Consider the following 23,681-nt stretch of genomic DNA (forward strand, 5'->3'; position numbering starts at 1 on the left):
GGCGCGTCCTTCTATTAACAACATTCGGGTCCTCTAAACACGCGTCTGCACTGTCTCATAGTTGATAGGCAAGATCGTCGTTTCGTGAATTTGCAACAGGTTCTCTCTCGACTTTTTAATTGCGAGTCTCTATTAGCGTACGAAGATGCAAAGACGCTTCTAGGAACCGTGACCACTTGATTATTGTTATTACGTTTCTAACGTTGACCGCTTAGCCCGCGATCGTTTCACCACGGAAATATTAACATCGATGGAATCGTTCACGGCACGTGCCAATTATTTCACTCTGCTATTTTCTTGTAAACTATTTCGCTCGGGATAACCTTCTCCTATTTCGTCCTTTTTGCGCGATGACGTTTAAATCCGTGACTTTGCTAAGTGGTTTTAAATGGCTGCGCCTCCTAGATATTATGGTACTTATTGGTCACGGATGATAGTACTTCTTAGTCCTCCTTTTACCATCATTAACGGTACTTTGAATGCGAACTCTGATCCAATGGCGATTTAAGTGGGGACGCGTTCCAAATGTGCAACTATTAACACGACTTTCGACTACACTAATCTTACCTAAAAATTACCATTTTTATAGTTCCCTAGTATCACCTTACACAGACACCACATAAAATACATAAAAGGGTAAACTATCCCTGAATCATATTCCAAATATTTCCATATCTTTCGTACTGTTAAAAACCCTGCATATTGTTCAACAACTCAGATTCAAGCACGCAGCTCCATGCAGCGTCTGAAGACTTCAGTCTGAGGTTCCTCGAAGCCCCCGCGAGCAGTTGACGTTCACTCTCTGCTCGGAATCGCAGAGCCTGGGGACGAATGTTCCTCCCTCGCGCCGAAAACGTAAGATTACAGAACCGTCACAGCTTGGGGGGCATTCCTGGCGTCTGTGCAACGGTCGTTCGCGTTACGAGTCCGCGAGGGGATGGAATTCCGATCGTAGGTGGTGCCGAACAGAGAAGGAAGCCGCCTTTGTCCACCGGCGGCCCAGCAATTAGGGTCCCTGGCCCGCGGTGAGGATTTTGAGAATATTTGCGAACCGCGAACGAGAAGGGAGTTCGTCGAATCGACGGGTGCCACCGATGCCTAGGAATTTCGTGGGTGGGTCCAGGAGACGTGGCCCTCAAGGGGACGGCGATCTCTTCGGGATCTTGCCTCGCGATCGTCTTTGGTTCTTTGTGAGGGAGTTGCTGTGGCAAATGTTTTTTTTTTATTTCTAAGAAAGAATTCGTAATGTTGGAAATAGGTAGTAGTTGACGCGTCCTAGCGAGAAAATGATCAGTGGGCGGAAATTGTCAATTTTCGTTTAGGTCATTATGCTATGTGACCTCTAACATAAAAGTTTATAATTTTGGTAATAGATTTTTAGAGTAAATTTTAGCTAGTATATGTTTTATAAGCTCATGCTCATGCTCATCATTCACTGTTACATAGAAAATATTCTAAACTTCTTTTCTCTAGTGGAAAATATACTACAATTTGAAGTGAATTACTTCAACATAAACTAAAACTTTTTTTTTTGACCATTAATATATTTTCTAGCATTCTAAATTTTGAAGTGTCTACCATATTAATTTCTCTCATCCTTAAAAACTAATAAGTAATTCTGAGCAATTCCTTACTTCGAGAATTTAACTCGGATCTCAAAATTAAATTCAAGAAAGCTATCTGTAGCCATTAATCTCTCTTACCAGGTCAAACCTCCCTCAATTTCCAAGTGTATTTATAAACACCCATTTACAAAATTTGGTAAAGAACCTCCGCGTTTCGTCAGTCGCGTTAATTCGTCGTCTACCTATACATAAATTTCTCCCTGACGAAATTGCTGGTTCCTCGGGCGGGTGGATGAGCTCGTAATGAGGGTAAATCGAAATCCCTCAATCTCATTTAAAGTTTCGTAAACTGGAACGTCGATTCAGGGAATTGGCTGGCCGAGAATCACGCTGAAACCCGGTGGGCTTGGTGCGTAAAATGCGCGGGTGGAAGATTACATGATTGCCCGGTCATTATGGAAAATTGTCGAAAAGTCGACGATCCAGCAGGCCTCTGGTACCTCTTCGACACTCTGGGGTAAACTCTTTTACTAGCCTAATCGCGTCTATTACTGGGGATTCCGTAAACCTGGCGCGGGTGCGCGATTCGTCGGGGGGAACCACTTTTCGGATACTTCTTTGATCCCTTCGATCGACGACTTTATTTGGTGGAATGAGATTGCTTTGTTTTAATGGTTAATGTTGAAGAGATGGGTATTCTCCGAGCCTTAAAAGGAAGCAGTGTTTACTCGTTATAAATTCGTTGTTTGTGTCATCATGTGATGCCAAAATCGTGAAATGTGGGGCAAACGATTTACCTCCAGTATCGTCATCCCCTAGTCTACTTCAGCAGTTTGACAGTGTTCATTTATTGTAAGTACTTTACAATTTATTATACAACAACGTTGATTAACATAGTCTATGATTTATTTCAAAGATTACTTTGAATTTTTATTTAGTTGATACATATCATGATTATTTCTAAGATGATTATTTTATCGAAAATATCGAGTATCAGTGAATTAATCGGTTTACCGATTTGTCTCCAAAAAGCTATAAATACGCTGTGTAAGCGGGACGTTCCTCAGTCACTCCCCAGGTTTCGAAGGGTGCGGATCGTGGCGGTCCTCAGTTACTTCCTGGGCTAGCTTTAGCTAGGCTGTGGGACATTGTCAAGTTTCTTTGTTCAGAACCGAATCATGAGTAAGTTTAAGTGTCTTAAACTTAGGTTAAACGATGTTACCATCCTGTTTCTGTACAATCATACATCACTCTTCATTACACACTACACTATTTAACATACCCAACTATATACGTATTCTAGATACTACACATTACATATTACACTATCCAAGCTACATCACTCCAAACTCTTCCACACTATCCCACACTATCTCAGATTATCTCACACTACACCACACTACTCTATACTCATCAACACTTCTCTAAATAATAAATAGCACCATTTAATACAACTAACATTTCAGCTTCTACTCTACATAATTCCAAAGTAGGCCTACTGAGTAAAAGAGTTGTCAATCTCGATTACTGTTTCTCCCGAAAATCGCAACTGACAAATAACTCCATCTAGCGGTAAGGAGTGAAAATAAAACTAGAAATGTTATTTTTAGTTCCACCCTGAACCGCTAGATGGCGCCACTTGTCAATTCCGAAAATGCTGCTCGCGAAAATGGGAATTGACAAGTGGCGCCATCTAGCGGCAAAACCTGGAACTAAAATAAGAAAAGTTATTTTTAGTTCCACCCTGAACCGCTAGATGGCGCCACTTGTCAATTCCGAAAATGCTGCTCGCGAAAATGGGAATTGACAGGTGGCGCCATCTAGCGGTGAAACTTGGAACTAAAAATAAAATTTCTAATTTTAGTTCCGACTTTGTCCGCTAGATGGCGCCACTTGTGAATTCCGAAAATGCTGCTCGCGAAAATGGGAATTGACAGGTGGCGCCATCTAGCGGTGAAACTTGGAACTAAAAATAAAATTTCTAATTTTAGTTCCGACTTTGTCCGCTAGATGGCGCCACTTGTGAATTCCGAAAATGCTGCTCGCGAAAATGGGAATTGACAGGTGGCGCCATCTAGCGGTGAAACTTGGAACTAAAAATAAAATTTCTAATTTTAGTTCCCACTTTGTCCGCTAGATGGCGCCACTTGTCAATTCCGAAAATGCTGCTCACGAAAATGGGAATTGGCAGGTGGCGCCATCTAGCGGTGAAACTTGGAACTAAAAATAAAATTTCTAATTTTAGTTCCGACTTTGTCCGCTAGATGGCGCCACTTGTGAATTCCGAAAATGCTGCTCGCGAAAATGGGAATTGACAGGTGGCGCCATCTATCGGTGAAACTTGGAACTAAAATTAGAAATTTTATTTTTAGTTCCAGGTTTTGCCGCTAGATGGCGCCACCTGTCAATTCCCATTTTCGCGAGCAGCATTTTGGGAATTGACAAGTGGCGCCATCTAGCGGTTCAGGGCTGAACTAAAAATAAAATTTCTAATTTTAGTTCCAAGTTTCACCGCTAGATGGCGCCACCTGTCAATTCCCATTTTCGCGAGCAGCATTTTCGGAATTGACAAGTGGCGCCATCTAGCGGTTCAGGGTGGAACTAAAAATAACATTTCTTATTTTAGTTCCAGGTTTTGCCGCTAGATGGCGTCGCTGGTCAATTCCGACGTTTTGCTATGAGTAGAAATTGATAAAGGAAGTCTTTTGGCTCGAAGGCCTAATTTTAACAATACCCTGAATCGTAACGAAAGTGTTAATTGTATTAAAGGGTGCTGTGTAGTATTTGGTGAAGTATTAGGGGATGTGGTGAAGTGTGGAATAGTGTAGAATAGTGTGCAGATATGTGGTGCATCGTGTAGTTGTGTGAAATAATGTGAAGTGGTGTTGGGAGTAGTGTAGAGTAGTGTGGACAAATGTGGAGAAATGTGGAGAAATGTGGAGGAATGTGGAGATATGTGGAGAAATGTGAAAAAATGTGGAGAAATGTGCGAGTACCTTGAAGTACTGTGGAGTAGTGTAGATTAGTATAGAGTAGTATCGAGTAGCATGGAGTAGTTTGAAGTAGTGTGGAGTGCTGTTGAATAATAGTTTGCATTGTTGAAATTAGTATTGCTGTAATGTTATGTTGAATAAAGGAGCATAAAAGAATCTAGCGTATAGTAATAATGTAATATAGATTAATGTAGTAATGTAGTGTTGCGCAGGTTTGTGTAATGTTAAAGAACGTAAGATAGTGTTTTAATGTAGTATAAGACAGTGTTGGGTACGTTAAATGGTGTAATATATGTTGAAGAGACGTATAAGGTAGCACAGAATACAGGATGGTAATAGGGGATGGGTAGATCAGAATCGTGCTCGATACTTTGTTAGTATAGAATATCCACCATCTCTGTGTATGTACTTGGTGCATATTTTTATACTAACAGTGTTTTTGTTATAGTTGAACATATAAAACTAAACTTACTTATAACTCGGTTCGTGAGCAAAAACATTTGATGATGTCCCACAGTGCAAGTTATATGTCGCGGCCTATGTGGTTTGACCACTGATCATGAATAACACTCTGGAGGCCTCATAGGCCTTTGATATGAATTAGGAGAAGCTAGCTTAGGAAACGACTGAGGACCACCACGATCCACACCCTTCGAAACCTTGGGAGCAACTGAGGAGCGTGCTGCTTGCACAGGGTATTTATGTTGTTTTGGGGACAGACAGATGAACCGATTAAATCGGAAATACTTGATATTTCCGAGAAAATAATAGTCGTAGGAATAATTTATATGTGTATAACTTGTTATATAATAAACCTTGTTATATAATAATCTATGAACTGCTTACAATGAATTAACACTTTGAAATTGTTTTCCGATGCACGGCTGCTTTGGATTCGTACCCTAAGAAAGAGAGCCTGTGCAAGGATAGCCGATAGTACGAGTGATTGCATGGAGATAGACCAGCAATAATAATACTGACGACTTACTTTTCATTTACAAATGGGGAAAAACTTACCAGTGGTCAAGGATAATGAATGATCAAGCTATCCACTAGCTAAGGAAGTCCAAGGGATGGACTGCTCAGAGGCTATTGCAGTCCAAAGTGTCCCTCCAAAGTCAAGTCTCCAAAGGATCGCCAGAACAATCCGCATCCTCCGGACAGCAATGCCGGAATGACGAAATAGGCTTTTATGCAAAGTAATCAAAGTCTTGTCGGAATTCTCTTTGTTGATTACAATATACCATCGGAATTATTCTTTAATTTTTAGATAACATTTCGTTCTAAGCAATTTGTCTTAACTTTTTTCAAAAATTAAGGCATGTGGGAACCGTATTACTATGTATATGGATTTATGTTTCATCAAAAAATGAGACAGTGATGCGACACCGTTTCGTTGTTTAGTACAATTGATATTACATTTTAAAAATATGATTAAACAAGTCACCCTTTTCACAAAGGTTCAAAACGGATATAAAGAATAATTAGAGTTAAGAATAATTAAGAAAAAAATAAATTTGTAATAGTACTTGTATTTGATCAAAAATAATTGTAATTATATTTATGATTAAAGTCTCGATTCTCGGTCAAAAAAAAGCAAAACTTTGAAAATTACTCGTAAAGTACCATTGTATAATAAGGGATTACGATAAATCATAGTGGGGATAAGCAGTTTGTCTCACGTCCCACAATTCTGACATCACGGTTTCTGATACCTGATCTTCAATATACCCTATATGACTAGAATCTTTCCGACAATAACTTGCAACTAAATATACTTAATTCAATTTTTCTAAAAAAAAAAAAATTCTAAGAAAAGCTCCCTCCGGCAGAAAACTGCAACCAGAATGCCCACATGGTATGAACAAACGACATCGTTTAATAACGTAAATTTTATTGTTTAAATTAGACGTGACAGTATTATGTCGTATCTACAGGAAAAGTACAAAGTTATAAGTTATGCTATATGTATATCATAATATATTATAATACGATATAGTAATCGTACGAGATAGCGAAGAGAGGTTTTAAATTTTTAGCGTTTTACAAGTTCGATGGGATGATGTGCGGCTTCGTTGGATGTGGGAGTGATTCGAGACATGCACAGTGGTGCACGAGGAGTACGGGGATGAAGACGGGGTTAAAGGGTCACGAAAAATATATAAAAATAAATGTGAATCGCCGAAAGCAGCCACGACAGAAGGCACGACAAATTGCTACACGGAAGCTGATGCTTGCACGCGGCGTCGTTCTTGCGGACGCTTGCTTCTTCTTTGCTTCACAACTGTTCAGGTTTGTCAAATTCTTGATCGTCGTTTCTGGAGCGCGTCCTAAAGGAGTCAGACGAAACGAAAGATCGATTGTAAGGCAGCTTCGTTGCGCGGAAAGTCGATCGCTGTACTCATCCTGCAAGGGAACGAAATTACTTTCGCGGCTGAAGCAGAATAATTTCGTTCTTTCAGCGAGAAAGTACGTGATGGGTCTCTTTCGAAACGATCGTCATGGATGCAGCGAAAAACAATACGATTGTCCTCCAGAGCTCCCTATTTGCTGCATCTTCCTTCCTTTTTATCGCTTTATGCATTTGATACGCGTATACCTGTTGATTCTCAGGTTTTCAGACATGATTAAATCGCTAGACGAAGAGTGCAGAGGGACGAGGGTTTATTCTCGTCGGGTAGACTTTGAAATAGAAATGAAACGAGTAGAGACACGGGCATCGTTCCACAGAATGGACGACTGCACCCGAAAGGTGTGTATATGTACAAGGAAAGATGCGTTCCATTCACGGAAATCTGGAGCGAGACTTCCTCCGTCTCTTTCAGGTCCACGGCTACTCCGAACTTTGGCGATTGCGAGAAGCAACAACTTAAACCTAAATTCTTTCCTCTTTGATAACGCTTATCGCGTTAAGAATCTTACTTCACCGATTCGGTCCACGTTGAACCATTGAGTTCTTCGACGCTCAACGAGAAATAATCTCGTTTCTTCTTATTTTCATTTTACTCCGTAAAAAATAGCAATTAATATGAGCGTATGTATATGCTGCGCCTTGAGTCTCTTAATACGAGTATCTATATATTAATAATATGCGTAACATGCGAATATTTGGCGTGTCTTCGGGGATCGATGAGACGGGGACGAATGTTGGTGGGAGAAAACGCATTTGTTCGATGACTGGGATAGAATAACGTGAGGTGGAAGACCAGTGTTAGGTTGGTGCACGTGAAATGCTTAATCCTGCTAAACAATACTCAAGTGTTATTCCTTCCTTACAATTAAGTATTAGTTTTTAAAGGAGAAACCAAATTGTTTGGCGATCCTGTGACCCTGAAGCGTCCCTAATTATCGTAGATTATGTTAAAATACTTTATATTTCGTATGCACCAATCTACCACAATCAAGACAGAAAAAACACGAAAGAAAGCAGACTGCACATAAATCACAAAATGTTCTAGGGAGATTTTAGTAATAATATTCAACATAAATGTGGGAATATCTGTAACGAATCCTAACAAGAAATTAAAGAAGGAGGTGGGGCGACAGGATTTTTGGTCTCCCACGATGATCGCTCTTAAACTCTACGCTAACGTATGTACACATTAGGACAAACACGATTGCGAAGAAACTTCATAAAACCATAGGGCAGACAAACGTTACAACCACAAATCTACAAAAGAAAGTGCTCGATTCGAACTAATATGAAAGTGTCATTGGTTGATTCCTCGAAAATTACGACGCCTGCGCGCAGCGTCCTCTCTCGCCATGATTCGGCCTCGCATATTAAGTATCTCGAAAGAAATGAAGATTCACCGTTTGTTCTTCCGCAGTCTTATGATTCCTACCAAGACGATCTCTCGATGAACGATTTCCGTTCTTGCATGCTCGATATATCGTCTCTACGCGAAAATGCACTTTCACTTTTTTCCATCTGAGGTTCTCGAAGCGTGTAACATTTTCTCTCTCTCCTTTTGCATTTTTTTTTGCTTTCTTTTTTACTTTAGAGCAGCAACAATGCGTATTACATATCTCTGCGTGGCTGTAAAATTGTTATCGCGCGTCACGCGTCGCGCTGAATTACGCTTCCTCCATGCTTGCGCGCGGAGATTTCAGGAAGTTTTAATTGGTCATGGTTGAATTATGTGCAATTACACGAAACATTCTTCCCGCGTTCTACGTTAACGTCGATGATATCGCTCGCGATCGCTCGTTCTCCCGTCTTCGACGCTTCGTTGTTTCCTGCAACGATTTCTAATTTCTCTGCGGTAAAAATTATTGCCTGTCCCTCCTGCGACTACAACATAACTTACTTCCTTGTTTATCTCGCTCTTCGATAGAAAAAAAGAACACGCTAAGAAATTCGTCTTGAAGAAGGAACTGGAGGACGAACGATCGCGATTACATAGATTCTTATGCCAATTGTATCAGAAAAGAAAGGATGAGTGAATGATAGACGCGAGTTTTAGCATCTGTTAGTCTAGACGGGTGGTAAAGCCCAGAGTGTTGCTGTCTTATCAGCAGAGGTACTGAGGAACGAGAATTCCGTCGGATGCCATCGTCCAGAGATTACTTTGTCCTGATGCTGCGCGACGACCACGCTGGGCAAGGGCATTGTTAGATCACCTGTAACAATTAACAGAATTAGTATCACCAAAGTCTTCTGCAAATTATCTATCATAGCGTTTCTCAACCTATGGTTCGCGTTAAATTTTTAATGGACCGCGAAGTAATAACTGCTACTTGGTATTAAAACAAAGAATCAGTGAACGAATCGCTAGTCATACACTTTTCCACAACTAAAGTTCAATGATAAAAAATAGAATCGAAATATTTGTTGTAAATTAAAATTCGTCTGCATCGTTCTTAGTAGAAATATACTGAATGTCACTTTTCACATGAAGAAGTTATTGTCTAATATATATAATTTTATTCATTTATACAATACACAGTGACTTCAACCAACTATGTTTTCATAAATTTTATATTACAAATATTTTGGTCGCGACATCACTACAAACAAATATATTACTTCACACAGGAAAAAGGTTGAGAAAGGCGGGTTTAGCTGCCTAGGTTAGAGAAGCTTACCTTGCAAGTCCGTGAGGACAAGCTTGTTATCGTATCCACCAGTGAGCAGGTAGTACGCTGAAGGTGAGAAACGTATGCTCCTGATGTCAGCAGCATGAGGTTTGAAGCACTGAACAGTTCTACCACCTCTGATGTCGAAGAGGACGCAGCTACTGTCCTCGTGACCGGAAACGAGGAGGCGTCCAGACGGATCGACGCAGAGAGCAGCTACTGGGCTGCCAACCTGCAACGGGATCAAATGCTGATCAGACACGCGATACTGATTCTATTCCACGTGAATTCCGAGGGACGTCCGATAAAAGTTCGATCCTGAGAGAAAGAACTAGATCTAGAAAGAGGTGGAGCAGCTCGTGAAAAGGAGGATGACCAGTGCGACTGAGAATAACGTGGGTCGAAGCTTTATCGGACGTGGAACTGAAAACGGAACTTAAAGAACGCAAGTCGATGTCGTCGGTGCATGCTGGATGCTTAGTGACTCGCAGGAATCCTTTCCAAGTTCTCACTATCACACGATGCAATTCAATTTTCATTAACACATTCCGTGTTCAAGTTTTGGAGTAGCGAAATTATCGAAAAAGTTTTATCCGCTCTCGAGCGGCGACACTGCTTGACGCTCGATCAATAGTTTTGCAATGTCACCAGGTCTCCTCGAAACATATATCGAGGTAACACGGAACGTGTTAAGTTTGAAACTGAAAGGATTCTTGTAATCAGGGCCGATGACAGGAAGAAAGCGCTAACCGAGAAGCGAGTAAATAGAGAAGAGGTCTATTTTCTTCTCGGTGAACGATGATAACTATCTGATGAGGGAACTTCGATACTTACTCCTAAAGTTTGGGTTATTTTAAATTTTATAAGTTTGAGGGAACCTCAGAAGAAATCTTCTTACAGGGTGAAAGTACCCTATAAAGATTAATGTGTTTCCTCATTATCCTAGGTTTCTACATTATAGTAGATATCAAAAATGATTATAATATTGTTTATCTTATGCATAGGAACATAGAGAAGCAGATATTATTATGACGTGTATTCAGTCTGAAGGACCAAAAGGTAACAAAATACGAAAATTAACTGATACTTCTCTTCAAGTCTCTTACAAACTTATAAAGTTAAAAAATGAATTTTCGGAGTACCGAAGTTCCCTTGTGAGTCAAGCCTATCCATTTTCATACTCACAGCAGAATTATAATAGGTTTGTATATCATAGTGGGAAAGCTGGAATAAGATAAACAATTCGGTGGTATTATCTCGAATAGGCATGACTAAAAAATGGTGGTACCAAGTGGTACAAGTACTTAATCAAATTTGATAGCTCAAATAATTTGAAGTTTGAATATTTCATTTCAATTTTAACGAAATTAGTGACATCAAAAGACTTCAGAGAGATGAGACAACTTCATTTGAGACTTTTAAGTAGAAAAGTCTTACTACTTTTCATTAACATTAGCTTCATCAGGGATCAAATGATACACTGATATTGTCACGAGTACTAACATAAATCTCAATGACCTCAGAAGCCTTCTCTAAATCTCTGACTGAAGGAACCTCGTAAATATTACACCACCTGGTACCTAGGAAGGTTCTTCGTTCTACTATCTAGAAAAATCATGACACTCTCTAAAAGAGAACTAAACTAACCCTGCTGCCAGGTACCGTCGCTGGTGTGACCATGTTGACGCACCCCCTCGTTCTAAGATCCCAAAATCTGACTGTCTTATCCTGTGATCCGCTCACGAACATAGCTCCACCCCAGTTGTACAAAGTGAGCACGTGGCCACTGTGGCCACTCAAAGCCTGGAAGGGTGTACCTGTCGCGCAATCAGTGACATAAATCTTGCAATCACCAGCTCCGCCACTTATCAGCAAGCTCGACTTGTTCGATGTGTCCTCGAGGAAACACAGATCACGCACTGTGCCATCGTGCATCGTCAGCTCGACTTCCTGACCTGTAACAGAGACACAGGGTCAGTTGGAAAACGTCGTTTATAGAAGAGAAAGTTTTTATGACACTTTGTTACGCAAGAATTACGTGGAGTATGTTCAGCCCTCATAATAGAGTGACAAATAGGAAGCTAGTGAGAGTAAAATAACTGGTTAGAGTAGAATAACTATGAGAACCTTATGTGACAATAGTTAAGAAGATATTTTGAAATTCAATTTTTTAAAAGTTTGTATTGTGTGCTGAATATTAATTTTTTTGAGAGACTATAGCTTGTAATTTGTTACATTGTCTTTTTTACCTTCAAGGTTCGACGTGTCAGCATTGAAGCGCATCAGCTTGACAGTTTTGTCGTTGCTTCCTGTTGCCATCAGCTGGCCATCAGGCGTCCACGCGAGGCAGTATATCGAGCCCTTGTGGTGCTTCGTTCTCTTGAAGAGAACGGTGGGCTGATACGTTTGATGGTCCTCCCTGTGAAAACAAGATTCCATCAAGACGTCGTTAAAGCTTCTCCGCGATGTTTTGCTACGTTTCTTGTGGATCGTAATACGTTTGTTCCATTTCACTGCTCAAGTATCACTAAAACGATCAAATAAAATCACGGAGACGTCGATGTTTGTCAGGATCGTTTCACTTTTGCTGGAAACTTTCCATTTCGACACCACGAACAGTCGAAATAAAGAGAAATTTAATTTTCACTGAAACTTGTTCTTAACTAAATAATTGAGCTCGCTGTCGAATCGTTTTCCAGCGTTCTACATAGTTCAGAGGCTCTTACTATATATTTACTCTATCACTGACTTCTAATTTATATCTTACTATCAAAGATTATCATTTCTCGTATTTCAAGGCGCGACATAGATATAATTAAATGTCATTCCTAAAGAGACTTTCTCCATTAAAAATGGTGTACATTAGCAAAAAACACTAAGAGCACGGTAAAAATTCAAAATATAATTTCCCGCTTTTCAGTAAAACTAAATTATAGACTCATTAAGCGACTAAGTGAATTTTTCGCTTTAATTTCTCAGAAATTAAGGTTGACCTCTCAATCGTTAACCAAACGCCTAGAGTTATCACGATGTGACACTTTCCTCCAAACGATTTTCCCCTGAAAACGCAGCTTAATCTCATTTGCATCGATGTTTCCCGCGAAAAGGAGACCCTACTGTTCTCAGGCGTCACTTCTCTCCATCCTCGTTATTCGCCTCGTTCCCAGCCGTGGTTACACCTTCTCCCCAATTAAACGTGGAGGTTGGAAGCGAATCAACAAACAGGGGATCAGCGTTTCGGTCGTGGAAACGAGGGAGAGGACTGATACAATTTTACAAAAGCGACCGCGCCACTTTCACGCCGCGCTCGCTGCTCCGTTTTACGTCGATTCTAATTAGCAACGAGTTTTCCCAGCACCAGTGATATCCTGTCGGTCGATCCTCTGGCAAGAGTTTCCCCCTCTCGTCCCTCGTTCACTTTCCTTCTCCGTGGAAACGTGCATATCGCGTGCTCGAAATTAGCGGCGGCCAGCAATCAAGGCGGGATTTTCGATTGCTTCATTTGAATCGGTCGGGATCGTCCGTCTTATTTTCTTCGCGTGGTGCATGATTTAAACAGGGAATGACCAAGGCGGAGGCATCGTTAAAACCTTGCTTAATTAACAAGACCGCGAAAGGAGCTGCGTTGAAATTAGTTTGTGTGTAATTTCGCTGGAATCGGGGCAAGAGAGAGATGAAATGCTTTGGTTAAAATTTGGATAATGTTGTAATGAATTGCGCGATGACTGACTATGTAATTGGGTGAACGTGAATGAATTACGTAATTTCTGATAAGGTTAGTGGGAAAATTATTTAAGCTGCTCAGATGTAAAACTGATTAACTCCGTAATATAAAAATATAGAGGAAATTAACTATGTAATAAATTATATATTCTAAAATTTATCTTAAAGTAGAGCAAAATAATGTAATATTGTGAATTATTTACGAGTTAATAAATTTTATTTCTGAGATACTGGATTCACTTCGGGAATAGTATCTATATTTATATTAATATTATTTATGTTACGATGGTAAATGTAATTGCGCAGATAATTTGTTCGACTTCTGCAGAATTAATCATTAATCCTGCCCTTAGACGATGCTAAAGTGGATTTATGAAAAGTGGAGGTGATGACTCTGAATTCGAATAGGTTCATTTCTCATGAAATTTTGATGAAATTTTGATTACAAGATATTGACGAAAAAGAAAACGATATTTCCGTGACTGCAAAGCAAAACGACCTGTCAGATTTTCAAAAAAATTCGAGTTAAGTTCTAGATTGAGGTCCAGAATACAGAATTTATATTTTCAAAAAGAAAAAGAAGCATTAAAAAAATTTTCCATATAAAAATAGGAGTTCAAGAAGACACAAATCCTGATATTAAAAGCTTTTATACATCAATATCTTAAAAACATAAATACGTGATTTATAAGACGATTTTTGACGGGTTCCTTTTTTCGAAAGTGGATGGAAAAGACTAATTTAGCGTTCTGGTAGCGATGCAGTTCCACGAGACAGTTAGTGACAAGCACAGAGCCACGCTCTCGCTTATCAATCAACTGCTGTCAGGGTCTGCATGTTTATCGCGTTTCGTGTAACCAATTTACACGTGGACTGAGTGAAGCGGTTGTCACTATGCAATCTGTCGGTGGGCGAGAACACGGACTCTGTGATGGATGAATCAAAATGCGATTCGATGAAAACATTTTCACCTTGCATATTTTTGACGTACAAATAATTTTGATGATGCTTTAGAATGATACGAATTTTGATATTTTAAGAACCTATGTATTTGAATTTGTATTTTAAGAACCTATGTATTTGAATTTGAATTTTAAGAACCTATGTATTTGAATTTGAATTTTAAGAACCTATTACCACTTTTTTTAATAGAATTAAATACGTACTATACTTTTTACTGTGTTAAGTACTATGTAAAGTGTTCTCTACAAACTATTCAATTGAGAAATAATGGAATCACGCAAAACACAGTGTTAATCTCTAATAAAAAATGTTACCACCAACAAGTTTCTTAAAGGCTGTCATTAACCAGCATCAAGTTCGATGGTAGTCCACCGACAAGATAAACGGTTTCCAACAGGTCATAATTGAGCAGTCATTTGCTACTTTAATGATCAAGTTTGAACAAACGTTCGTGTAACCAAGTATTACGCTGCAACAAATAGATCCTTACAACACTAAATGTCTGCCTTGTTAAAACGTGCGCATGACACGTTAGCTATTATGTTTAACACGCAAAGTTATTCGAAAAAAGACTCTTCTACGAGCGAGCTTATAATTTCTGTATATTTTAGAGGGACTTCGAAAGTAGAATAAACGAGTCACGTTTTACATGCTACATGTTATGATTAGAATTGCCACCTTTTCAGGATACACGAATCAGAAGTGAAAGAGGTAGAGGGATATTAAGTTTCAAGCGTGTGCAATTCGGAGTACTAGGTCAGCTATTGTTACTGTTTCAACATTGTTCGGAAATATATTAAGTTGTAATTCTTTATTGAAGTAGTTTAAGTTCCACCTAGTTTATCGCTAAGATACGAGCACGTTGAAATATTCCAGATCGCGTGACAGAAATTTCTATGGGAGGAGAGGCTGATTGTACATGTCTCTCGTTTGTAGTAATCCTACGTTTGGGACTTTCACCTCGTTGTAAATATTAATTTTGCACGTAATGTAACACCTCGCTAGGAAAGTCTTGTTTCCTTTTCAGCCAATTTAAATAAGACATTTAATGACCACTTCACATTCTACTTTCGTCAAATACTATAATCTATCAATCACGCGATCTGAAAATGAATGAAACGACTAAAATACGAGAGAAGAAGATCCCTAAAGACCATGAAGACAAGAATCACTATTATATCAATACACGATTTATTCTCTTCCTTACAGTACAGGAAGTCACGTTACTCAGAATGAAGGATAACGATCAACAAAGTGCACCCAAGGGGATGATGACTTTATGACGTGAACATCGAGTGGAACCTGGTTGAGAGGAAGATAGTGCATTGTGGAAACGCAGTGGCAGAAAAGAATCGACAAGCATCCACATGCTGGTCGAGCATTCAAGAATGCTCCGTTTGGTATGAAGGCCTCCGACGTTCGTTAAGTCAGCACGCTTGCGTAAAATTAGCCTAGTCTGGTAGATTTACACTCGCCTCGACACGGTGATTCGCGAACAGCCATAATTGACTGTAAATGATTCACAAATTGCATTAAAATAAATCTAAAAGCTCTGACTCGCTTCGGCATTCAATTTTGTAGTTATTACAGTCGACCTGCGTCTTTCTACTAAGTTTTAAATCGAAAATTTATGATTGCCCCTTTATTAAAATCTCGAACTACCTATCACGTTATTTGCAGTAGCGAATCAATGGACCATTAAGAAAGAGCGTGTCTAATTATCGGTAGTAAGCTGTCACCGTGTGCTCGTTATTCACACTGTTTAACGACGCTCGTTTCATCTACGCTTTATTTATAATTTATGCTATTTTATCATGGTTACTGTTTTTTGAATAAAACAGACGTATTACCGATGTCTTTGTCTTATTTCACTTTCGTGAATATAAATTCGTTGGATTTCTCTTAATGGCCTTTTATTTCGAGCGATGAAACACTTTGAGGATTTAATTAAGCTGTTTTAAGGTGATCACTATGCCTGCAGACGTCGTTCATCATCGTTCAAATAAAAAAAGGGAAAGGAGAGGAGCAGCGGACCACGGTTTCTTCGATTTCAGACACACGCACTGGTTAAATTCAAATCTGCTTTCTCAGCTGTAGGCATTGAGAGGCGCCATTTGTTTTCTGTTCTACTAAATCCGAAACGGTCATAAATGATTAGAGAAAAGGCAGCCATGTAAGGGGAAATCGTTTGGTGTTTCAATACGTGTAGAGTTTGAGAAGGGAAGTCGAAATTTTGAGATCTCTATCGCCTTCAATTCTTTTACTGTAATTTGTAGTTTAATAGTCACACATTGTACGATTTCTGCACCGTCTCACGAGAAAACAGTCTCCATGCCAGTTTTCCGCCTCTTGATCTGGGTCGTACTTGTCGGAAATATATGAAAGCGTGTCTTAATGAGCAACGAAACTTTTTCACGCCTCTCGTCAGTGGCCTACGCGAAATGGACTGCCAAACAAAAGTGTAGAACGAATCATATGTTCCACGTGAGAGAAAAAATAGAAATAACGGGCACGTCAAAACTCACTTCGCCGATCGAGCTAGCGATACTTCAGTACAGTTAACTTCAATAAATTGGAACTGGACCATTAAAGCGTGAAACCATGGTGCACAAAGGAGCGGTAAAAAGTTCAGAGGAAAAACCTTGGCAGCTCAATGTCAGACAAATACACGTAAGCATAAAATAAAAAAAAACTAAACGAAAGAAAATATAATTGTGTCAGATACAAAGTATCTAACGAGGGACAATTTACTATAAAAAAATTATGATACACTAAAAGAAGAGATAAATTACTCACGACATAATATTTCTTCAGTAAATAAAGATTTATCTGAGATCTAGAGATCTCTATTTTATTATTTCTTTAATGAATAATCAAATCTGTATAAAAGCATAAATAGCTATCTCTAAAAATCTCTTAAAGGCAATAAGAGCTATACCATATAAAATTTCTCTTTGAACGTCCTTTGAGCTTTCTCTAAGTGTATAACAAATCCGCTGTAGTTTAATTAAAAAGGATTTCACCTCACCTGACATCGTGCAGTTTTGGATAAGAGCATATTCTGAGGGTCTTCGAGTTCGATCCCACGGCGTACAGTTTTCCATGGGGGTGGAATTCTGCGCAACGAACTGCCTGAACATCCTCGAGCGCCGTGACAGGAACGAATCTCGGTCTTCCACCGTTGTTGGTGCCATTAGTGGTGTCCAGCTCCTGCCTCGGCTCTTGCTGAAACCGAAACCGTACTCCTTTAATCCACATTGCATAAACGCCCACGTAGCGCAAACGCGTTCAGTGCTCGAGTGTTTGACGCACGTCAGTAATAAATGACATTTCAGTGGGGCAAAACGTACAGAGACCCGATACGATCGGAACTGAGCCGTCATAAACATCAGTGTGAGGGTATTTGCGTCAGAGAATAGCACCCATTCAACTCGTTTCGAGTCTACGATCACTGGTTCACCTACCCTACGCGAGTTTGTAGATCGATAAGAACGATTTCGAAGAGATATTGGTTTGAACCTGTTCGAAGCGTGGAAATGAAAATTCGATGATTATCGGCTCATACAAATGAGCTTCTAGTATCTGAATATTTTTTAACGTTTGTAGATAGTTAATTAGTTGCATTCGGAATGATCTGTTTAATTGTGACCATTTCTTCGTTACATTTATCATTGGTGCTTAGAATATCGCTTGAGAAATCTTTTACTCTGGATAAGTTGCTGAGTTACTACAACTATCTTCTGTAATATTTCACCGAGAAACCGGCTGGTGGTCCATTAAGTCTCCTACAGGGCCCACTTTGTCCTGGTTCGAAGTGCTTGCTTTATGCAATAAAAGTCACACGGTTAAAGGACATCTATAGCTATGCGAACCAGTTCGTTGAGGTAAACCGGCGCGTTACGAGCAGCGAACGTAACGAACGACGAAACGTCGAGAGAGGAATTAGAAAGTTAGACCTTGAAAGGATTTCTAGCGCTTCTCTTCTCCATACAATCATGAAGTTTACTTGAATGTTAATCCCGAATGAACTTCCTGTTTAAAGTCTTTTATCGCCTCAAGATTTCTTTACGATATATTTACTATCATCGTCATAACGTGCATAGACTCTAAACGGACGATAAAAATTTGTGTTAAAAGTTATTTTCAATATCCCTAACCTGAATACTAATTTCAACAAAAAAAATTGCTAAATATAATTATCGTTATAATATAAATAACACCTTGAGCATCGTGAATATCGATTTTCTCTGCTTAAACGCAGCCATCATGTGCAGCTACTGAAATTCGATTTCTATTCCACTTGTGGTCAACATACTACAATAAGCAATTAATATAATGGCCAATCAACGTTATAATACCATCACTGTAATACCACGAGCAGCTCAAGTCCTATTTCCATCTTATATGAGGGTCATTAATCCGCATTCTTCGTGGCAAGTTACCTTCACATTACGGTGAATGTCATTGAGAGGATTGTTTCACGCGTAGTATTCATTGTATTCATTAAGGTTCGATTCAATGTCTTCTCCAGTCCCTACGAAATCATTTCACGATGTAATAATAGTAATCTCGATGAAAGTAGCATCCTCAGAATTTAATTCTTGCAATAATAGACAGATCTGTTAATTATAAAGTTGGATAATCGAGAGTCTTCATAACGATGGCTTACTGCACAAATGATTAAAAATGTCAAAGAAAGATTAAAATTAGTCGAAAATGAACATGCAACATTTCTGCATTAAGCCATCGATATACAAATGCTGTTTGTCAGAATTTTTGACAGAGAAGTTTAACCTGTATAGGTTTAGCCTCAGAGAAATAACATGAAAGGGACCTTTCAATTCTCTTTTAACCACTTTTATGTATACTTTTATGACGCATTTTCTCGCGCAGCTCATTAAATCCTGCTATTTTTTTAGCGTGATTTTTCTTTCGATTTTCTTTTCGTTTCGTCACGGAACGATACTCCTGTGACGCAATGCGATTGCGAAAAGCTCGTCACGGGGACGTTTACCAGACACGGGTAACGATATGGCGCGATAAACAAATTTTCCTCGCACTTTTTCCTAACGAAACCAACGAGGGCTCGGAATTGTTTCGCGATCCGTCTTGCACAACGCTTCGAGCGCCTCGCCACGCTTTTACTTTCGTGTTCCACGAGGGCCGATTATCTCGATCGGCGAATTAACAAGGGAAATGAGGAGTGTTGGCTGTTTAGTGGTCCTCTTGGTCAACTGTAGAATGTAGGAAAGTGGAAGAGTGTGAAAATTAGCGCGATTGAAATCAATTTTATGTACCTACGCTAGATTATGTTATCAAGGAGGGAATGACTTGAATGAAATTTTAATTGAAGTTCAAGTTTTCTGAGGCTAAAAATGAAACAAGGTACAGTGATTTGCGTATTGGGTTTATTTAGTGTAATGAATGTGATTTATGTAATAGTTGAGGAGAAGGTGATAGTAAGAAATAGTTTCTTTGTATGTTTTGCATTTGGTACATGATTGATTATAAAGATACTATGTGTAACGCAATGACGATTACTTTATCGAACGGACCTGTTGATTTTGTTATGCAACTGAATGCATAGCAAGGCTGGATTCTTAATGACGGCGATCACTTAGATTTCCTGTTTCAACGTTGGAAACTGGTTCCTATCGTGTAAGCTTCTAATGATTCTATGTAGTAAAAATTTGGGAGAAATTGAACACCTACTAAAATAGAGAATTCATACAATACGAGAAGTTTTTTATACCAAAACTGATCGTACCCTTTTTGAAACAAATAAGAATTAGTTTCCTTTTTACACAAAGGCTTCTGAAAAGAATTCTATGTTTCCTATCGTAACGCTTCACGGATTCGAGGAAACGCGATTAAACGTATCAGCGTTAGGCGCCTCGATCGAAATAAAGAATCCACATGGAAAAAAACCAAGAGATCTAGGACGAGACAGGTGCACGGCGATTCCAAAACGTTACGAATCGCTGCTTAGTCACGAACGTCGTTTCTCCATCGCTGTTCACCGTGGTGTATCATTCCCGAGGAAACACTGACAGAAATCAGCTCAATTAATCCCAAACAAGCAACGCGTAACCATTGAATAAGTCGATGACCTTTGAAAATCCTCCAAGTCCCAACTACGCCTTTCCTTTATTACAATTAAATCTAAAACTGAATCATTCGGAAAAAGTAACTTCGCTCATACTAAGCTTATTAAGAATAAAATAAGAAAAACTAATTCAGTTTATTATACTGTTTGTTTCAGTCTCCATTTCGCAAGAAGGAAACCATCGACGTGACGAATTGGCGCAACGACTTACGAACAAGAACAACAAGGCCATTCAGAGAATCGATTGTCGATTCGTCTAGAGTCTAGAAGCTTGAACTTCAGTGGAAACTTCATCCACTGATCAGCTTTCTTTCGAACGGCTTAACGAAGCGGAAACAGTGGCAAACTATCGCGGAAGAAACGATAAATTTCAATGGATCCTGGCAAAAGACTGGTTTCTCCAATGCCTCACTAAACTTGCGAAATTATTGTCGGCATCTTTCTCTCAAATGCTTCAGCGGGTCGAATGATGTTTCATTTAGGAAACAGGAGAAACTATACATAATTGTACTCACTGAAACCCTGAAATAGTAAAGTGGCAAAAGGACCCAGGAAAGGTTTTTAGAAAATTTTTATCTAATTTCACAGAAACGAAGTAGGATTTATTTTTAATAAACAGAAGATTTGGATGATTCTATTACGCTTAGACAAAGAAACTCTTCAATCGATATAGACGTCCATTGTAAAAGTAAACCTGTCATAGATTAAGTGGACAATTTCATTGTTCAAGGACCTTCTCTAATGCGTTGCAATTATTCGACGCATCCTTCTCGCGTGGGAGGCCACGTTAACTATACAGAGAATAATAATCGTCCTAGAGATCATTTCCTGCACGACTTACTGTATGACCAAGTGGCTGTTACTCAAAGTGAATGTAAAAATATAAAACGAAACAATCACGCTCCTATTACGTTACGAAAATCTCGATGATGCTCTTCAGCTCTCTGGAGATCATTTGCAAGCCAAATTTCAGATATCTACTACTAGTTTAGAAAACGAATCTACCTTTCAATGCAATTAGCGATCATCTGAAGCGATCGATAATGGTGCAGTTATAGCTTTGCCAATTTTTGAGTAACTGAATCTTGATCGAGGAGAAATACAAATGGAAGAGCAGTAATTGCGCTCCGTTTCGTCTTTTCCTATGAATAATTCATATCGGTGGAAATATCGAATTGAGAGCAACATGATCGAATATAGCTCTCGCTTTCCATCGAATGCGAATTGTTTCAATGCTTCTATTTGTATTTTGCTTGAACGCTTTCGATGGTAAATTGGAATCAATTTGCAATCACTTTCTACAGCTGTACTCTTATCAAATTAATTTATTCTACGGTTCTTGATTCAGTTCATAAGGTAGAGGGTAATTAACTTCTGAAGCGCTGATGAAATTGGGGAAATCTTCGTAAATCTAATTGCCCTCGGCTGAGTAGTTATCGAGATCAAATTAACGATAACGATTTTCCAGAATACTCGACACGCTTTCAAATAAAATATTAGTTCTAACAGTTAACACTCTGATTACTATGTCAATTGCACGTGACACCGTTAGATTACCACACTTCACAATTTGGGAGTAGGTCATACCCCACGAAGAGGACAGGTCGTAAAGACGACTATTTATTAGATCCTCAGCTGACTTCTGATGAAACACAGCCATCATCTATCAATGCTAAGCAGCTTCTAGTGACGCGTTTACTAAAAGTAGCTTCACGAAAGGCTTTGTTACGGACAATATTACGAGGAACAAATCCAGCGGAAGGTACAAAGGTCTTAAGTTAATCATCTTCGAAACCAACGATGCATGACCTAATGGAAAACGATTATTAATTACAAGAGCCTTGACTCCATCTTCGAGATCTTTCCTCCTCCTCTCACTGTATGCAGAAAAAATGAACTCATAAGAAATCACTCACAGAACGAATCAATTTTCGCACAGTAAAATCTCAACTACCAGAACACTAATTACAGTATATGTAACTCAGTTAACAGCTAATAAAGATTGGGCAACACGAAAATTACTAAATTTTTGTTCAAACACTTTATATTGCAAAACGATTTTTCCCCACGCTAAAGTGGACCAGTTCTCCCAGTTATCGTATTATCAGCTGAGATAAATGAAAGTCAATTAATCATAGTACCTTCTGCTCTCCACTTAGATTCGCGATCAGCCTCCCAAAGTGAAATCGGAATTTCCATGCCAGACCGCGCCAGGATATCGATCGACGACACTTTCCTTCGACGTCCGTCGCCGATGGAAAATCGCCACCGCGAAATTGGAACGCTCGGGATCGATATGCCTACGCAATTGGGCGTTAAAATTTTCACTCTTCACGGTGAACCGGTCGAACCGGACTCCTCTCTCGATCCTTTCCCTGGACCTCGAGCTAAGTCGCGTGGTCGAGTCATTAGGAACGATTGTTCGGCCCCAGGAAATGCAGGCAGAACGAAGAGGATGCATATTGAAGATCAGAGCAGAATGGATCGAAATAAAATATTTACGGTGTAAATTCTGGTGAAACCAGTCGCGTCGCGGGATCTGGGTTACGGCACACTTTTTCTGTCAGAGCTGCGCTTCCGGGCTTAAAGTGTGGACCGTCTGGAGGTTTGGAAAGAAGAAACTTTCGAAGACGTGTGCACCGAATTTCATCGGTTGAGAACGGTTCGTGACTTTGATTCTCTTTGAGGAGTCTGGAATGGAATGACTGAGAAATAACTGGGTGGTGATAAATGGTCCAAGGTCTAAGGGACGTTTTTATGGACATTTTTATGCACATTTTAAGTCTCGAATTTGAATTATTTTTAATTAGGCTAGAGAAGTATTTGATACAGATTTTTGGAGCTAATAGTCTTGAAGAATTATAATTTACAGTAAATATTCTGAACTATACGAGTGAGCTACTATGATCTTCCAGGGTATGACGCTCTGAAGCATGTTATTGCATTAACGTGAAGTTTACGTTTAATTTTATGGATACTTGACCTAAAAAAGTTAACATGAATTTACATTTGATCTATCTATATTATGTACGGATAACCTTTCTTTTGGTTTCATGGCACCATCAAAGGAAGACGATCACCTTTTTAATGAACAAGGATTAATTATAAAATGTACAAGAAAGAAATGCAGAATATGTTGTATACGTAGTATGTACTGTGGTATGGAATATTAATCATCAGCCGAAGGCTAAATGCGATAGACGAAAAATATTATAAGGGATAAGAACTAGTTCCTGCGCGAGTCGTGTAAAA

General features: G+C 39.2%; 1 protein-coding gene across 7 annotated transcripts in view; it reads right to left on the reverse strand.

Moving 5' to 3' along the window:
• Positions 1 to 8,976: 8,976 nt before the first annotated feature.
• LOC143185911 (WD repeat-containing protein 47) overlaps positions 8,977 to 23,681 on the reverse strand; it is a 76,615-nt gene continuing 61,910 nt past the window's right edge. For all 7 annotated transcript variants that reach the window (XM_076389245.1, XM_076389253.1, XM_076389237.1 and 4 more), the window contains 5 exons: positions 17,352 to 17,548; positions 11,887 to 12,056; positions 11,285 to 11,592; positions 9,647 to 9,869; positions 8,977 to 9,181 (listed from right to left, as the gene is read on the reverse strand). In XM_076389245.1, the coding sequence (XP_076245360.1) occupies positions 9,036 to 9,181; positions 9,647 to 9,869; positions 11,285 to 11,592; positions 11,887 to 12,056; positions 17,352 to 17,548 (1,044 nt within the window). In that variant the 3' untranslated portion in view covers positions 8,977 to 9,035. The remainder of the gene's footprint in view (positions 9,182 to 9,646; positions 9,870 to 11,284; positions 11,593 to 11,886; positions 12,057 to 17,351; positions 17,549 to 23,681) is intronic.

This window comes from Calliopsis andreniformis, chromosome 2 (assembly GCF_051401765.1).
Source record: "Calliopsis andreniformis isolate RMS-2024a chromosome 2, iyCalAndr_principal, whole genome shotgun sequence".
Classification (NCBI taxonomy): domain Eukaryota; kingdom Metazoa; phylum Arthropoda; class Insecta; order Hymenoptera; family Andrenidae; genus Calliopsis; species Calliopsis andreniformis.